The sequence below is a fragment of the Caloenas nicobarica genome, chromosome 1 (assembly GCF_036013445.1).
Source record: "Caloenas nicobarica isolate bCalNic1 chromosome 1, bCalNic1.hap1, whole genome shotgun sequence".
NCBI classification, from domain to species: domain Eukaryota; kingdom Metazoa; phylum Chordata; class Aves; order Columbiformes; family Columbidae; genus Caloenas; species Caloenas nicobarica.
In genome coordinates, this window is record NC_088245.1 from 6,762,813 (window position 1) to 6,778,155 (window position 15,343).

General features: G+C 40.7%; 1 protein-coding gene across 10 annotated transcripts in view; it reads left to right on the forward strand.

Moving 5' to 3' along the window:
- The window catches only part of CELF2 (CUGBP Elav-like family member 2), a 374,192-nt gene that overhangs the window by 241,317 nt on the left and 117,532 nt on the right, over positions 1-15,343 (forward strand). For 9 of the 10 annotated variants that reach the window (XM_065626864.1, XM_065626865.1, XM_065626873.1 and 6 more), the window contains one exon: positions 3,794-3,990. In XM_065626864.1, the coding sequence (XP_065482936.1) occupies positions 3,794-3,990 (197 nt within the window). Of the gene's footprint in view, positions 1-3,537; positions 3,629-3,793; positions 3,991-15,343 lie in introns of those variants that run through there. The other variant, XM_065626868.1, reaches the window with a different exon arrangement.

Here is a 15,343-nt window from a genome sequence, read left to right on the forward strand (position 1 = left end):
TTGATCCAGACTTTGTTTCTGAAGTCTGCCCCTCTCTCTCCTTAGTGGTCAGTTTGCTTTTAGCAGCCTTACAGTAATTACAGATATGAATGGGAGAGACGGAAAAGACGTCTACTGTTTTTTTTCTGGCACTCCTGCTTAAGCAGCAGTGATATTAAAACAGTCTCTGGCTCCTCAAAGAGTGGCCCTGTCAACTTGCTGAAATGATGGAATGGTAGTTAGGTTATTAGAAGGAAAATTGGCACAAATTGAGAGAGAGGATGCTCTGGCAGCAACCACAAGCAGCCAGAGACTCGGTGGCTTAATCTCTGCCCTCAGGCTGCTCTCTATGATACAGATGACACCTTGTCAATGAAGATGATGTGCTGGGTCACCCCCGAGTCCAATGGGCTAAATTGGCCATGGAGGGAAGGATTGCTGTGGTGTAGAGACAGCACGCCACATAATCTCTTTTTTTTTTTCTCTTTTTTTTTTTTTTTTTTTTTTTTTTTTAATGTATGTCGTCATTTGGGTACTGAGAGTAATTGTCAAGGGATCCCATTCTCATTAGTGTCCCCTAGACACAGCTATCTCTGTACGCTTGTGCTTTCAAGAAATAGTCCTAAGCTTTTGCAAGGATTGCTTTGCCTCCTCTTGGAAAGTTTCATGCATGGTTTCTCATTTGCCTTGTTATTTCTTGGGTACAGCACGAAGGGAAGATGAGGGAAGGAAAGAGCCGCTTCCTCTGAGAGCCAACGTGTGTTGGCAAAGAGAAGTAACAAAAAAACACAGCTGTTGGAGACTGAGAGGTCTTGGCAGAGAGCAGTAATGTCCATTGGTTGAAGACGAAGGTTGGGAGAGGATAAGGAAATTCATCTTTAGCAGAGATTATTTGCAAGGGATCAAGAATATTTCGCTGGATTTTGTTTTGACCCAAGAAGCTCTGTGACAACTGAACTGACAGGCAGGGGTGCTGTAAGGTTATGTTCCTCAGTGGAACCTTGAAGTTCCGTAGAATCTATAAATTTCGGGTTTTTTCCGTTGCTATCTTTATGTCGTTGTATTTACTCGTTCAGTTTGTCTGCACTGGCTGTAGTCTTGCAGCTACTGCTGGTGCTGGGTGAGGATGCTACTCAAAGTGCTGTTACTGCAACAGTGCTCATGCACTCCTCAAAACCCCAACAGTGAGAGTGGGATCCCTACTCCAAGATGCTGAAGTCAAAGGAAATGCGATTTAGAAGGGAGCCCATCTGTGCTTGCAGAAACGTGTGCCCTCTCTACGGACTGAACTTGCCTATCAACCCCCCAGCATGCTGGCAGCTCAGTGAAACCCCCTACTTTGTGGCAGAAAAGGATTATAAAGAAAATTCTTACTTATGCTTGGTTTTCTTCCCTAAATCTGCATGAGTTAGTGGATTGGCAGAGTTGTCCGTGGATGGTGGAATTTAGTTCAGAGAAGTTTTAAATTACTTGCCCAAGTTAATTTAGGCAGCAAGTAACAAAATCTATTCTCCAGACCCTGCATCACAGCGTACGGTAGCCAATGCGTGGAATCAGAATCTTTAGCCATCTTTATCCAATCAAGCATTTAAGGAATATGATCAATGTAATTCAGCTTCATTAACACCAAATTAAAGAAAGGGCTTAAGCACTTTGTGGAATTATAAGACATCCTGGCCTGTGCCTAAAACTTTAGCTCAAAAAAGGAACTTGATGCTAATGGGGTCATTAACCTGAGAAAACAGTTAGAAGTGTTTGGTTTTGTGGTTTCCTAAAAAATGGCTTATTAGCAATGGAAATTGTGATGTTCTTGGTGGTAAAGGTGGTTTGGGTAAAGGAAAAAAGCAATGGAATAAATTCTTTATTAAATATGACCTTTGCTGTAATTTTGGGCTGAAGTTGCAATTGTGTATGGATTTCTCGAAGAAGGGGTCCAAGAGAGAGAATAGATGAAGGGCCAAAATAGTGTGTAAGCATTTTCCTTAACTATCTTAAGCTACAGGTCAGGGATTTCCCTCCTTCTGCCCCACTACCTTACTAGGGTTTAACAGATTGGGTTTTACAGAAAGGAATAGAAATTAGAAAGAAATAATGCAGTAATTTTCTAGAGTTGTGAAAGTCACACAGGTGCCTACTGCTTTGTGAAAGTCTTGAAAGTCGTTCCCATGGGGTATCATTCAAGTAAGACAATGAAGGTTTTTCTGTTTCTTGGAGATTTTTGAGTGGTGGGTTGTTGGTTGGTTGGTTTGGTTTGGCTTAAGTGTTACGTATGTATGGAAAATGCCGTTTCTAAGGCCTGGAGAACTCATGATTGCTCCAGGTGTGCTTATGACTTGTAGAGCATCGTCAAAATGAAGGGCATGTGTAAAACAAGAGAGGATATTTGTGCATGAAACTTCATGTAAAAGGCTGGACTAAATCCTTCAGTCTCTTATTCAGGCAACGCTGTCACTACAATCAGTAGGAATTTTGTCTTATAAATGAGTGTGATAAATCTCATTGTCTGCTGATCCATGCTGAAGACACTTCGCAAGTGATGATCCAGCTTCTCGTTGTTGGTTTAAAATGTGCCTTTAACATAACTTTCTCCTTCCTGCAGTAAGCAGTGAAAGGGCTAAAATTAATATGGGCATATTAGTGTGTTCAGGTGAATTATGCTTTCCTTGGCGGAAAGATGGGGGGAATGTTCTAGAAGTCACATCTCATCTGTGTTCTTTCTTGAAACCGAAGCATCCAATAATTATCACTTACGGAATCTCTAGCCAAATAAGTACTTGAAATTATTGTCCTTAATTATCAATAATGGCATGAGGGTTTTTTTGTATTTTTTACTGCTGTTCAGTAGTTAAAATTATTTGTTTTCCTTATAAGAGTACAACTCTTCCTAAAACATAAAATGCTATTTGCCTGACAGAGCAGGTTGGGTTTCGCTGCTACATTCTTTTCCTCCGCAAAAGTATTTGGTTGTTTTGAACTTGATATACATCTTGAGATCAGATAGGGTAACAATTTAATTTACAGGGTGTGAAAAATGTCAAAAATGTAATGTCCATTTGCAGGGAGAAAAACTTTTTGAAGCAGCATTTTAATTTTTGCAACAATGTAGGCAATTTTGCCACTGCCTTGTCTTCTTGAATTGTGCTTTTTTTTTTTTCTTTTTTTTATGCCAGGATGCAATAAACAATGTGCTTTAAACTGGAGCTTTCCAGACTGTTTTTCATTTCTAAAGAGCGTAGGCAACTAATCGGCAGCAACCAGCCGCATAGCTGGAGTGTTTTCCATTCTGGGCAATATCATACTAATTTGATGCACACATGGATGCTTCACACAATCTGCAAATTCATCGCTGGCATCTTGCATTAGTCATCTGACAGATTGCCAAGTGTTTCATATTCCTTTCATGTGACTTTATTACAAAACACAGACACACACACACACACACACACACACTGCCTTATTTTTGCCAGTAGCCAGTTTATCGAGAATCCGCTGCAGTTCTGTTTACAACAGCCATGAGGAGAAATCGGCACTTATGTGCAACTATCCTCTGCTTCAAAATGCAAAAGTCCCGGTTTGCATTTGGCCGCTCTCTTCTTATATAATGACACTAAGCAGCAGCCTGCAGAGAAAACCAGACTCAATGAAAAATGTAATCGCATTGGTTTTTGTTCATAATACTTATGCTATTAATTAAATACCGGGGTTTTTTTTCTGCTTTGTGCCAATTGACATCATCTTCTGTATCCAGTGAACATGAAAACTGCGTAGTCTCCTAACTTGTCTTCTCTTTTTAATCTCCTTTTCCACTTTATAGTAACGGCACAGCTAACAAGATGAATGGAGCTTTGGATCATTCAGACCAACCAGACCCAGATGCCATTAAGATGTTTGTTGGACAGATTCCCCGTTCATGGTCGGAAAAAGAGTTAAAAGAACTTTTTGAGCCTTATGGAGCTGTCTACCAGATTAATGTTCTCCGAGACAGAAGTCAGAACCCTCCCCAAAGTAAAGGTACAGTAGTTGTGCTCTCTTTGCTTTCAGTTTTGGGGTTTTTTTCTTTTTTTTTTTTTTTTTTTCTGATGATCTTGTTTGCCTTCAGGATTTCCAAAGAGGTTTGCATCTAGGCTGTCTGTTTTGAAGCATACTGTGTTGAGCTATGCAGCAGCCCTAAAAAGACAGGACTCCTTAATATCTATCGATTACTGTCTTCCTCTTCTTCTTAAATTGCAGTTTAAACATCTGCTATCTGGAAGCGCGCATTCCAACTGTGCAAAAAATAACAAAAGATTGCTGTCCTTGTTTAAATTATTATCACCGAGAGACATGGAAACTTGAGTGGTCACTTTCTCAGGATTAGCTCATGAAAAATATAATTTTCTATTTCCTTTTGTTTCCTCTCTTTGCACCCCAGGTGGGAGTAATTTTCAGGATACAGAAGGGGAGAAAGGATAGCAGTGGGCTCTTCCTATGTCATTGCTCCAGAGACAAAAAAAAATAAAAAATAGAGTCACCCTGCCCTTTTTCCGAAATCTGATTTCTTTTTTGTAGTTATGTTAAAGGCTTGATTTTTGGCACTGGGATTTTTCCAAAAGAAAGCGTTCTTTTTCCTTCCTACATTTTTTTCCATATGCATGTAAAGTATTTGTCCTATGTTGCTGTCTTTAACTGTGCCCATTTAGTCATATGAGAATTCTGGGTATTATTGTTATGTATGGCTACGTGAGTATATACTTAGATATACATATATTATGTGAGTATATCATGTAGACTGAAAGTGAATATTTTGTTTCACAAAATACATTTTTCTCCCTAAATAGCTATATACTTTCATTTACACTTTGAGTTCTTCAGGGCTGGTACATAGAAGTGGTAACAGTACAAGTGATCAGTGCGGCTCAGAGGTGTAACTAGATATGCATGTGTGCCTGGCTGTGAGGTTACTAGATATTTATTCATTCTTACTGCACTCCTGCCACTGCGTCTGAAAACCTTTAAAGCACACATGCTATGGAGAATATTATAAAATTATTTTGTGGGCTAGCAGCTAACAGTGCAAAACAGCGCTCGCTTGAGATTTCCGGTTCAGTGAGGAGCGATTGCTATCGCGTGAGGCAGGCAGCACAACTTGGGTGCTCATGTGCTTCTGTGCAAAGTGCTGCCAAGGTTCAGCATTTCCTCCTTGCACCGGTATGGGGCAGAGGATCCCCTGAGTGGCCTCTTCTTTGCTGGCCCGATTTAAGTAGAATTGTCCTTTGAGCGATACTGGCTCATTTTGGGTCGCTTGCATACATCAGTTCTGGCTAAAAATCTGGCTCTTCTGCATCGGTGTCGCACCGATGGTGGGGTGGGGGTTCATCTCGCCGTACCTTGCTGCTAATCAAATCCCTGTAGTAGGATGGGGACAGACTTTTTAGCAGGGCCTGTTGTGGGAGGACAAGGGGTGATGGTTTTAAACTAAAAGAGCAGAAATTCAGGCTGGACATGAGGAAGAAATTGTTTACACTAAGGGTGGTGAAACACTGGCCCACTTTGCCCAGAGAGGTGGTGGATGAACCATCCCTGGAGACACCCCAGGCCAGGCTGGACGGGGCTCTGAGCAACCTGAGCTGGTGCAGATGTCCCTGCTCATGGCAGGGGGGGCACTGGGGGAGCTTTGGAGGTCCCTTCCAACCCAAACTGTTCTATGATTGCTCATTCCCACTTCCAAAGCAGAAGGTATTTTTCATTACAATGTTCCAGTGTAGTTCTGCTTCCAGCTCCCTCTATTCCCTAGAATTGATGTATTGTAGCATGTAGACCCCTGCTATGTTAGCACAGAGCCCTCACCAAGTGTCTTTTTCTTGTAATGCTGTATAGGATACAGCATTAAGAGGTCAAGCAACTGGATTTTCTGCAGTCCAGGCTGCTATGGATGAGCAAATTCCTACTTAGTTTAAAAAACCACTAAAATGCTGAACTCTGAGACTCGTCCATTTAGAAGGAGCTGATTCCTGGGCCACAGAAATGCCTTCTCACTAAGCCGTAAATGAAGTGAGAATGATATTGTGGTTAGACAGAAGAACTCCATTGATTCCCATTTCTGTAGTGTTTTCCATTATACTGAACCTGTCTGTCAGGCAGCTGGAAGGCACAGGGATTAAGCAAGGGTCATGCAAATCGTTGTAGACTAATTATGAAGGTTCATAGTCCCAATATTCAATATCCTTTTTCAAAGGTGGTTGGTTGGTTTCTTGTTGGTTTTGTTGAGATTTTTTGTTTCTGTTTTTTTTTGGTTGGTTGCTTGGTTTGCATTTTTTTTGCTTGGACTCTTTTCAGCCATGCAGAAATGATGCTTTTATGCCACTTCTGCCATTACATGTTTTAATGAGTAAATAAAATTAATCCTCAAGAAAGACAGAATAACCTTCAGACTTATATTTCCCTGACACAGCAGCAAGCTCCTCCGGTGGTCAGCTTTTCCCTTGGAAGCTTTGGAGGAATGTGTGTCCATGCTGGCTCTGTCCTTCCTCCTGGCTGAGTCTGCCAGCAAGGTTGCTAGATATAGAAACCTCTTGAGTTTCTGGTGGATATCTCTCAACTAGGAATGATCTTTATTTTCTTAATCCAGTAGCACAAAGGATTCTGTGTGAGAGTTTGCTGAGAATGTTAGAAACAAACAAAACCAAACAAAAAAAAAGCCCCGAAAGTTTTGTTGTCGTAGTCTCGTTGTCATCGTGATGCATGAGAAATACTTCGCCTGTGCTATCTAATTGGCATTTAATAATGAGGCTGAGTTTTGACTTTTTGTTCAGAGACATGGTCAACTTCCATGCTCCTTCTCTGTAAACACCCCCACAAAACATATTATTTTTATTTTATTTGACTTGAGTGGATTTGAGTAATGCAAGGCAGTTTCTTGCCCACACTTTCTCTGCATCACCTCCAGTTTTGCAGAACAGTAGGATCAAGGGGACTTTGTGGTCAGGTAATGCTGGAACAAGTCAATTTTTCATTTCATTGCATGGCCATGGTTGTGTGTTTTGCAGGACATTAACAGGCTAGTGTCACCTAGAAATTGTCTCTAAATATTTTGCAAGCCATGAATTGCATAACAAAAATGCAAGTTGGTGTTACTACACTGTGCAGGGGAGGGAGCGGTGGTTTAATTTCATTCTTTGAAGAAAGGCATTTTGATTTTTGAAAGATTTCTCTCTTACCAGACAAGGGCTGTGTATTTCTGTTAGCTTGGCCAAGAGGGCTTCTCCAAATTGGACAGAATTTTTTTTCTGATGATCTGTGTATGAAGCTGCAATCTGAGTCTCTCCCAATTCTGTCAAAAATAACCATAGGCTGCTTCTCTCTCCTGCTGTTATTAAGACTGTCTTTCATACCCTCCAACGACAGACGGCCTAGTTCATGTCTTTCCTTTTTTGTATTGCTTGCCAGCTCTGCAAAGCTGAAGGTGGAGGAAGAAGAGGAAGACAGGTAGAAAGCCAAGTTTTACTCTCTTTGCAAAACTAGAGAAAAACCACCTTAGTTCCACAGTTATACTGCTGCTGATGCAGATGCTGAAACTCTGCTTTATTAACTGGGAACTGCAGGAATGGCTGCATTTCCATGGGTGATGGCTGGAATATCCTCCGTCGATAGGAAACTCCTCATGCTTTCCAGAGTTTGCAGTTCTCCAGTTCTTTTTGGAGCTACGAAAGAGCTCGGCAAAGTAATTTGACTTTGTGCTTATCCCCTGTTGTTTTGTAAGGCTTTTTCCTCTTGCTGCAACAAGAGAAATCCTGGGGATTAAGTAAACTAAATACAAAAAAAAAAAAAAAAAGGCAGGAAATCCTGTAACACTGAAATAAATGGCACTTTTAGCTTCTAGGGGCAAAGGGGATTCAAAGTCTAGGCAAGTCAGCCCTCTCTGCTCCCAATCCAGCTTGCTCCCTTTTTGTAATTTATTCTGGGCGGATAGATGACTTTTTTTGCAGAATAATTGTTAAGGAGCGATTCTGTAATACCTCAAATATAGCAAGCTCTACACGAAGGCAGTACACACTGCCGCCGACATCTCTCTTCTCCCCCACTATTCTCCTAAGCCGGAAAGATTTCCTTGGCTGCTTTTTTTTCAGAATCCCAAGGGCTGAAGCAAACAGATGGCACAAGGCTACTTCTGCCCTCCGAAATGCAGCAGAAGGGTCTTGGGCCAGATCCACAACGTCCTTTTGGTACCTTGCCCCTGTTTTGATACCTGTTAATTCTTGCAGGGATCAAGGTCTTCTAAACCGGGTTTGTGAGCCTGAGCAGAAAGCAGGAGAGAGACACCCGTTTAACAACTAACTCTGCGTTTCATCGTAGCCTTTTACAGACCCTTTAGCAGATTAGAGGGAGGCTGCTGAGTGAACAAGGATGTGCTGTAGTTAGAGGCCAGTGTTTATTATTATCCTATTTAACATGGTAATTTAAGTCTACCGGGAAGCAAGCAGAGGAATCTGATAATGAGGCATTCATCTGCTGCATACAGGAGAGACCCGACGGGCAAGGTATATAGGAGGCAGAAGTTATGTGGCTTGTTTGGGTACCGTTTTGGCTACAGTTTAGCTCGTAAAAAAATATCTTGCAGGCAGGAGGGACCGTTCCTCCCTTCCAGCAGGTCCCTGCTCAGGGTGCCCCGCTTTCTGTGTGGTTACAGGAGAAAAGGGAACTCGGGCAGCCCTGCACAGGAACAGACCTGTGACACTCTGCTTGTCACACAAACCCGTCCTGACTGTCCTAATCAGTAGCAAAGACATTCACCAGCTGCTTCTTGCCTGTTCTTGCATCACCGCTCAGCCGATTGCACGCTCCTGCACCTTGAAGCAATTTCAATGCGTTGTGTTTTGCAAAACTACTTCAGTTGCTCTTTAAAAGCTCCCTTCAGTCAGAGCTCCAGGAGTCGGGGTTTCCGTACAAATTTTGACTTATTTTGTGTTTTCAGTGCACTCACAGGTCCACATGAATATTGTTTAGCTTTTGAGATCCGATGAGTTGCGTCATGAGCACACACGCTGTCGAAACTGCAAGACTCAGGACCACTGCCATAATGCATCCGTGGTTTAGACTAAATTTTAGTGGTTGTGGCTGAGAAATCTGTTATAATCACAGACTTGAAATCTTTTATGCACTGAATGAAAAAGTGCCTTGCGTATTATTTTTTTATTCGATTTTTAACAGGTGATTTGTGCACGATATGAAGTTTCACATGACAAAGACTGGCAAAAGCCAGATGTTGCTGCTAGGTACAGTGGGAAGGAAGAGTGAACGATAAAGCTGAGTTTTCAACTTCCAGTTTCTGGCTTTAGGATGTTTAAATTTAAACCTTAAAGAATCTTAATTCCATTATTTTATATGGGTTCAAAGTAACATTATAAAATATATTATAGATATGAGCTGATTTTTATAAAAAGTAATTCTTATGTGATGAATCTACTGGAGTTTTTCAAGGGGTTTCTCTGAAGGTGGACAGGTGTGAAATTGTGTATATATTCAAGCTGGATTTCCCAGGGGCATTTCACACAGCGTCACACAGGAGACTAATACATACGGTTGCTGGTGAAGCAGAGAAGGGCCCATTTTCAAATGGAGAAAGGAGCTGGTTAGATGATCAAGGGCAGATTAGAATGGGGAAAGGTGACGGGCCAGGGGAAGAGAGGGGATGATGATTGGAGAGCAACAGGGACTGCTATTGGAGATCGATACTTTTTCACTCTCTATGTAAATGGCTTTGACAGAATGAACCACCAACTTGTTATCCAACTTTTTGGATCGTGCGGAAGGGACTGGATGATGGGGTGAAGGCACCTGGTGACCTGGAGAAAACAATCCAATACAAAGAGATTCAGTTGGGTAAAACAAACCATGAGCAAGAAGAGTAAATTTGAGTTTTGAGTGAACACATATTGGATGACTGAATTTTTTGAAGATTCGAGAGCAGGAGAAGATTTGAAGAGTGCATATATCATAAAAGGACTGGCATGATGTTTTGTATCCATGTGGTCGAAAAGGCACAGAAAATATGAAGCTGTATAAATGGAAGCATTGAATATAGCTTTCAAGGAAATACTGTGCCACTTAAAGAAGGATTTTTTTGATCATGTTTAAGCTACAGTTACCAATATTTAGTACCATTCTACAGAAAAGGGCAGAGGTCCAGAGAAGAGCAGCATGATTTTGTATGAAGTCAGGAAGGGTTAAGCCACGGTGAAAGGTTCAAGAAGGTTAACTTGTAAAGGGCTTCAAGCATTGACTTACAAGAAAGCTAAAAGGGGAAAAGCTGAGGAAGAATACAGGACTGTACCTTGCATTGGAAAGAAAAAGTTATACAGGGATACGTTTGAAGTTTCTGCTGTATGTTGGAGTGCATACTGAAGGCAGGAATAGGTAAGCTCTTTCAATTAATATTAAACCCAGAGACTGCACAGCATAAACTTTTGATTGAGAAAAAGCAGGCCAACAGGAAAAAACCAAACAAACAAACAAACAAAACGTTCTTAAGTCAATTTTTTTTCCTCCACTTGCAGAGCAGAGAATGATTTTCCCGAAGCAGTGGTAAGAAAAGTTCCTGAAGAAACTTTTCTCTTGCTTGCTTCCATTTAGTATTTTGAAATAATAACATGTGACGTGACTCTTCCCCATGTCCCAGTACAGTTTCACACCGTAAGCAGGACCAGGTGCCAGGGCTTCAGTGTACACAGCTGACAGTGGCTTATCTATGTCCAGCGTGAAGACGGTCTGAGATTTCTGATGACCCCTGATATTTTTTCATTGCTCTGAAGAGAAGGAGCAGATCAGGATAACGTCCCGTTGCGTACTTGACTGCAAACCTGTTGCCCACATAAATCAGTCTCACTGTATATTCCCATCATTGACCATGGTGAAAAAGTCAGTCCTTTGAATACTGGAAACGATCACAGCAAACCCAACCCAATCAGTAGGTGCAGAAGTAGTGGAGGATCTTTGGGAAGACAGTGAAACAGGAGTGGGGGTTTGTGACAGCAAAACAAGAAGAGTGGAGGATGTTGGGAGGATTAGATAGAAAGCGTTTTTTGGTTGTGGTGTTTAAAGAGGGAGACAGCACATTAAACCTTCCTTAGCTTTGTTTCTGAAGTTCCTATATATAGCACGTGAATGACTGGAGCTGTAGCAGAATTAAGCTTTTTTTTTTAAGGCATCTTTTCACTCTACGTTTTTACTGTATTTATCACAGTGGGGGCTTGCTCCAGAAGTGAGGGCTCTGGGTGTTGCTGTAAGAAATTATTAAAAATAACACATCTCTAAGGGATTAAAGGAGATCGCTTTGGGGTTCATTGGTTGCACAGTTTTGTAGCAGCTTAACTATGATTTACAACTGTATATGAATTTTCAATATTAAACTAAGACTGTATAAGCACATTATAATTACATCTGTGCTGAAAAAATGCACAAACTCTAACTACATGAATTGGTTTAGTTAAATTGATAGAAAAAACAAAGGCAGACCAGCCATTAGAACAGTAGGACTTCATATTCCAATTGTGGTTTTATTAATAAATCTCTAATGTTCATATTTGATAAATGCTTGAGGAAAAGGCAAGTAAGGTAAAAGAATGCTTGAGCTTCAATTCAGGCGTGAAATAAATTCAAGCACTTTCCAGGTACATTCAAAAGCTCCAGGAATACAGGTGAAAATATGGGTTCAGTTTTCCGGACAGTTCAGGAAAAACAAGACAACAGAAAAGGAAAGGATATGTCTGTCTGACTTTTTTTTTCTAATTATATTTAAAAACAACTGAAGGCTAATGATTGAGAATTAGGGGGCTTAAACCAAAGTGGGTTTTTGTTAAGACAATGCTGGACAATAGTTAAAAACGGCAGGCAATTCTTTGCTATAATGTTGACTTCTTCAGCACACTATCCAGTATTTACCTATAGAATATTTTAGAACAACTTTACAAAAAAATGCCAAATGTTCTGAAAATTTAAATGGGCAGTATGTTTTTTGTAGTGCTAACATTACATCAGAAAAACCACATGGGCAGGCAGTTGAAACAGCTTGAACTTTCAATAAAATTGAAAAAAACCAGCTAATCAAATTTCATTGTTGAATTTGAATAATATGCCAAACCTCGGTCTCTCAAATAAACAATCTCAAAGGCAGAAATTGTAATGCATGGAAAAATCTAAGTCAAGTCATGCACGCACTTGCATGCAGGAATTAATCAATGGATATAATACTCAGACATAAAATCACATGCATGTTTAAGTATTTTGAAGATTGGTGCCTACATTTAAAGCATATACCTCTGTAATAGTGCCAGATACTGTCAGCTGGAGATTTATGGTACCCGATTTCTTCAGTTGCATATTAAAGCTCACATCAATGAGTTTCGATCTTTTTATGACATTGTTGTGGCACTGAAATTCTTTCCTCTTCCAATTTTCTATTAGGTGAATAACCATACAATATTTATCTGTTTGCCACATAAAAAATGACAGGTGCTTTTGTTAAAGAACAGTCACTTCAAAAAAAAAAAAAAAAACCAAAACACAACCCTTCTCTTACTAGAAAGTATTTCTAATTCTATCCAATTCTAATGTTGCTCATAACGTAGGAGGAGGGTTTGCAAAGGATTCGAGAATGGGTCTGAAATCTTCCCACACTGGCATGGATCTCAAAGGAAGAAAACGTTTGACAACTGAGCAATTTCAAAAATGAAGTGTAATTGGGGACTAGCCTTGTAAGCATGTATTTCAGCTGCACTGCAGCATCCAATTCTCTCATTTCTACCACAAGAACACATTTTATTGCTTTCATCTTCTGCTCCTGTCACCCCACTAAAATCACGCACAAGTGCACATGAACACCTGTGCACAAATAAATAAAAGCCTAAAATGAACACCCACAATGCAAAAAGTTTAGCTTATTAAAAGATAGGAGAAGAGACTCCAAGGGATTAAGAATTCCTCTTTCTCAGCTGAGATGATGTGAGACACACAGAAATATTACAATGATGGGTCACAGTAAAAAGTTAAAGACCATGTAAAACATTTTAGCATAAATATGTTTTCAGTTTTGCTAGTTATAAGATGAAATTTAAACCCCAGGAAGGCCTTGAAAAGATGTCTGCTGTTCTTTATCATTTTAAAATACATTACAAAATGGATCTATGTGTAGCATTTGCAGTATAGTTAACTACTAGCTCATTACTTCCATCTTCCCCAGACCATTGTCAGCCTGTATTTCTGCTGGAGGAGGGTAGCAAGAGTGATGCAAGTATTGGTGATGCTTTGGCTTTGGTAGGACCTACAACCTTCTCAGTGCCAGACCTCTGTGGTGAAGATGCCAGGAAAGGATGTGCCGTGCCAGTTGTGGTATTGCTGGTTTTCAGACATCGGTTCCATAATGTGCTGTAACCAGCAGCATATTTCAAAAGAACAACAAATATCTCCCTAAGTAGTGGCTTCTAAGCCTGGTTTGAGCTTGACTCACGCCAGAGAGCTATGGGTGGAAGGCTGTATATGCCATATAAATCTTCTGGTCCATCTATCTCAGGGAAGAAGGCGTTTTCAGAAATCTGTGTCTTTCTAATTGCTCATAAAAACACTCTGAGACAAGCTGGTGAATAAATTAAATTTGAACATTTCCAGTGGATCTTTCAGGTTTTCACTGAACCTAATTACTGTCTAATCTATGCCCATGAGTATGCAGTTTTAAGTGGGACGTTCGACTTTCACTCTGCAGATTAAACTCTGTGGTGCATAAATTCATTATTATTTGTGAAGGAAAAAACTTCGGTGTCTACTACCTCATGATTTTAGTTTAAAATAACTAATACAACTGAGTCATGCATTCTCTTAGAAGAACAAGACGAGCCGCGAAGAGGTGCAAGATGTTTTCTAATAAACCATGTCTCTTATTTGCCGAACTGAATTGGGAAAAGTTATTTTTCAAACAATAATTAAACTGTCCTGGTAGGCCAAGGTGTCACTATTTCAGTTGCAGTCTTCGGGACCTGTACTGCAACAGGGAGTAGATTAATATAATGTACTGCATGGAACTATTTAGCTGCAAGGATGAGCATGGCACCATAAGGAGAAGTGCTGCTGCTTCAGCCGTAGATTTCCAGGTGTTTTACAAAGGGGAACAAATATCATCAACCCAGTTTTTACCAGCTGGAAGAAATGAGATACAGAGGCCTGTGGGGAGTTTTCCCCAAATTTTTGAGTCACTTTGAGCAGGCAGAGGATAATGTCCTGCCCGCGCCATTGTGTCGCCTAGATCAAATCCGCTCCCTTCACTCTCAGTGCTTGAATCCCTGAGCTGGTTGACACAAAGATTTTGCCGTGTTAAGCCTGCCCAAGTGAGATCTGCAGTAGTTTATTTATGTGTTAGTCAGATCTGATGAGGATGGCAGTTAGAAAATGAGTGTGGAGCAGACCCATAGGCATTGGCTCCCACTCTTCCTATGCCCTCCCTAATTAAAACAATGAGTATTAAACAACAGGCTTCCTTTATTATTTGCCGATCATGGGATATAAAAATCATTGTAGATTTAAAATGGACTATATTAACCCGGGCAATTCCAATGGGGCTTCAGTTTCTATAGTGAAAAGTGTTGTGTTGTCTCTGGCTCAATTAGATTTTTCTCAGTGTCAATTTTAATTCACTTCACCGGAGCATGGGGGAACTCTCTGTGGAAGGGAAAATGTTACTTCTGAATGAGATCCTCCTGTAGCCTAAATTTATTTAAGAGTTTTAAAATTCTTCGTGGTCCCACGTTCTCACTTGAACGTCTGTGATTGTGTGCCATAAGAGCTCAACGAAATCGCTTGATGTTTCTTAATGTGACAGGCATTCTTGTTTGAGCAGGAGGATGGAAATGGGGAGAGTGGGATCCTTGGTTCTCTCTTTTTATTTAATACTGAAAAAACAAATGAAGCCTCAGCAAACCTTGATGGCCAAATAGACATAATTATGTTGAATGTTTCTGATCCTTGCGAACATCCACCCGGCCATGTGTACAGAGATGTAAAAACGAAGAAGCAGGTTTCCGTTTGCAATGCTGAGTCCAGGGCAGAAGCGGAGTGGCCTGAGAAGCCGTTTTTTCCCCTTTAGACTTGGCATTTCTCTCCTCTCATGGCCCTCGGCACTTAGTCGTGGATTGCTCGGTTATGTTGTGCTTGGTGCGCACTGCTGGACTAGCCCAAAATGTATTGTTGCTTCCCTGTGTTTAAAGGGCAAAATGGAGGAGATCTTCATTTTGATGGTGCTTCCTGTTGTTGTGAGAAAGAGAAGAAAATTAAAAGAGCCTACGATAGAAATGTGGGGGAAGGTCTGCCATAGACAAGGGCCTGAAATGCCCACTGTGTGTAG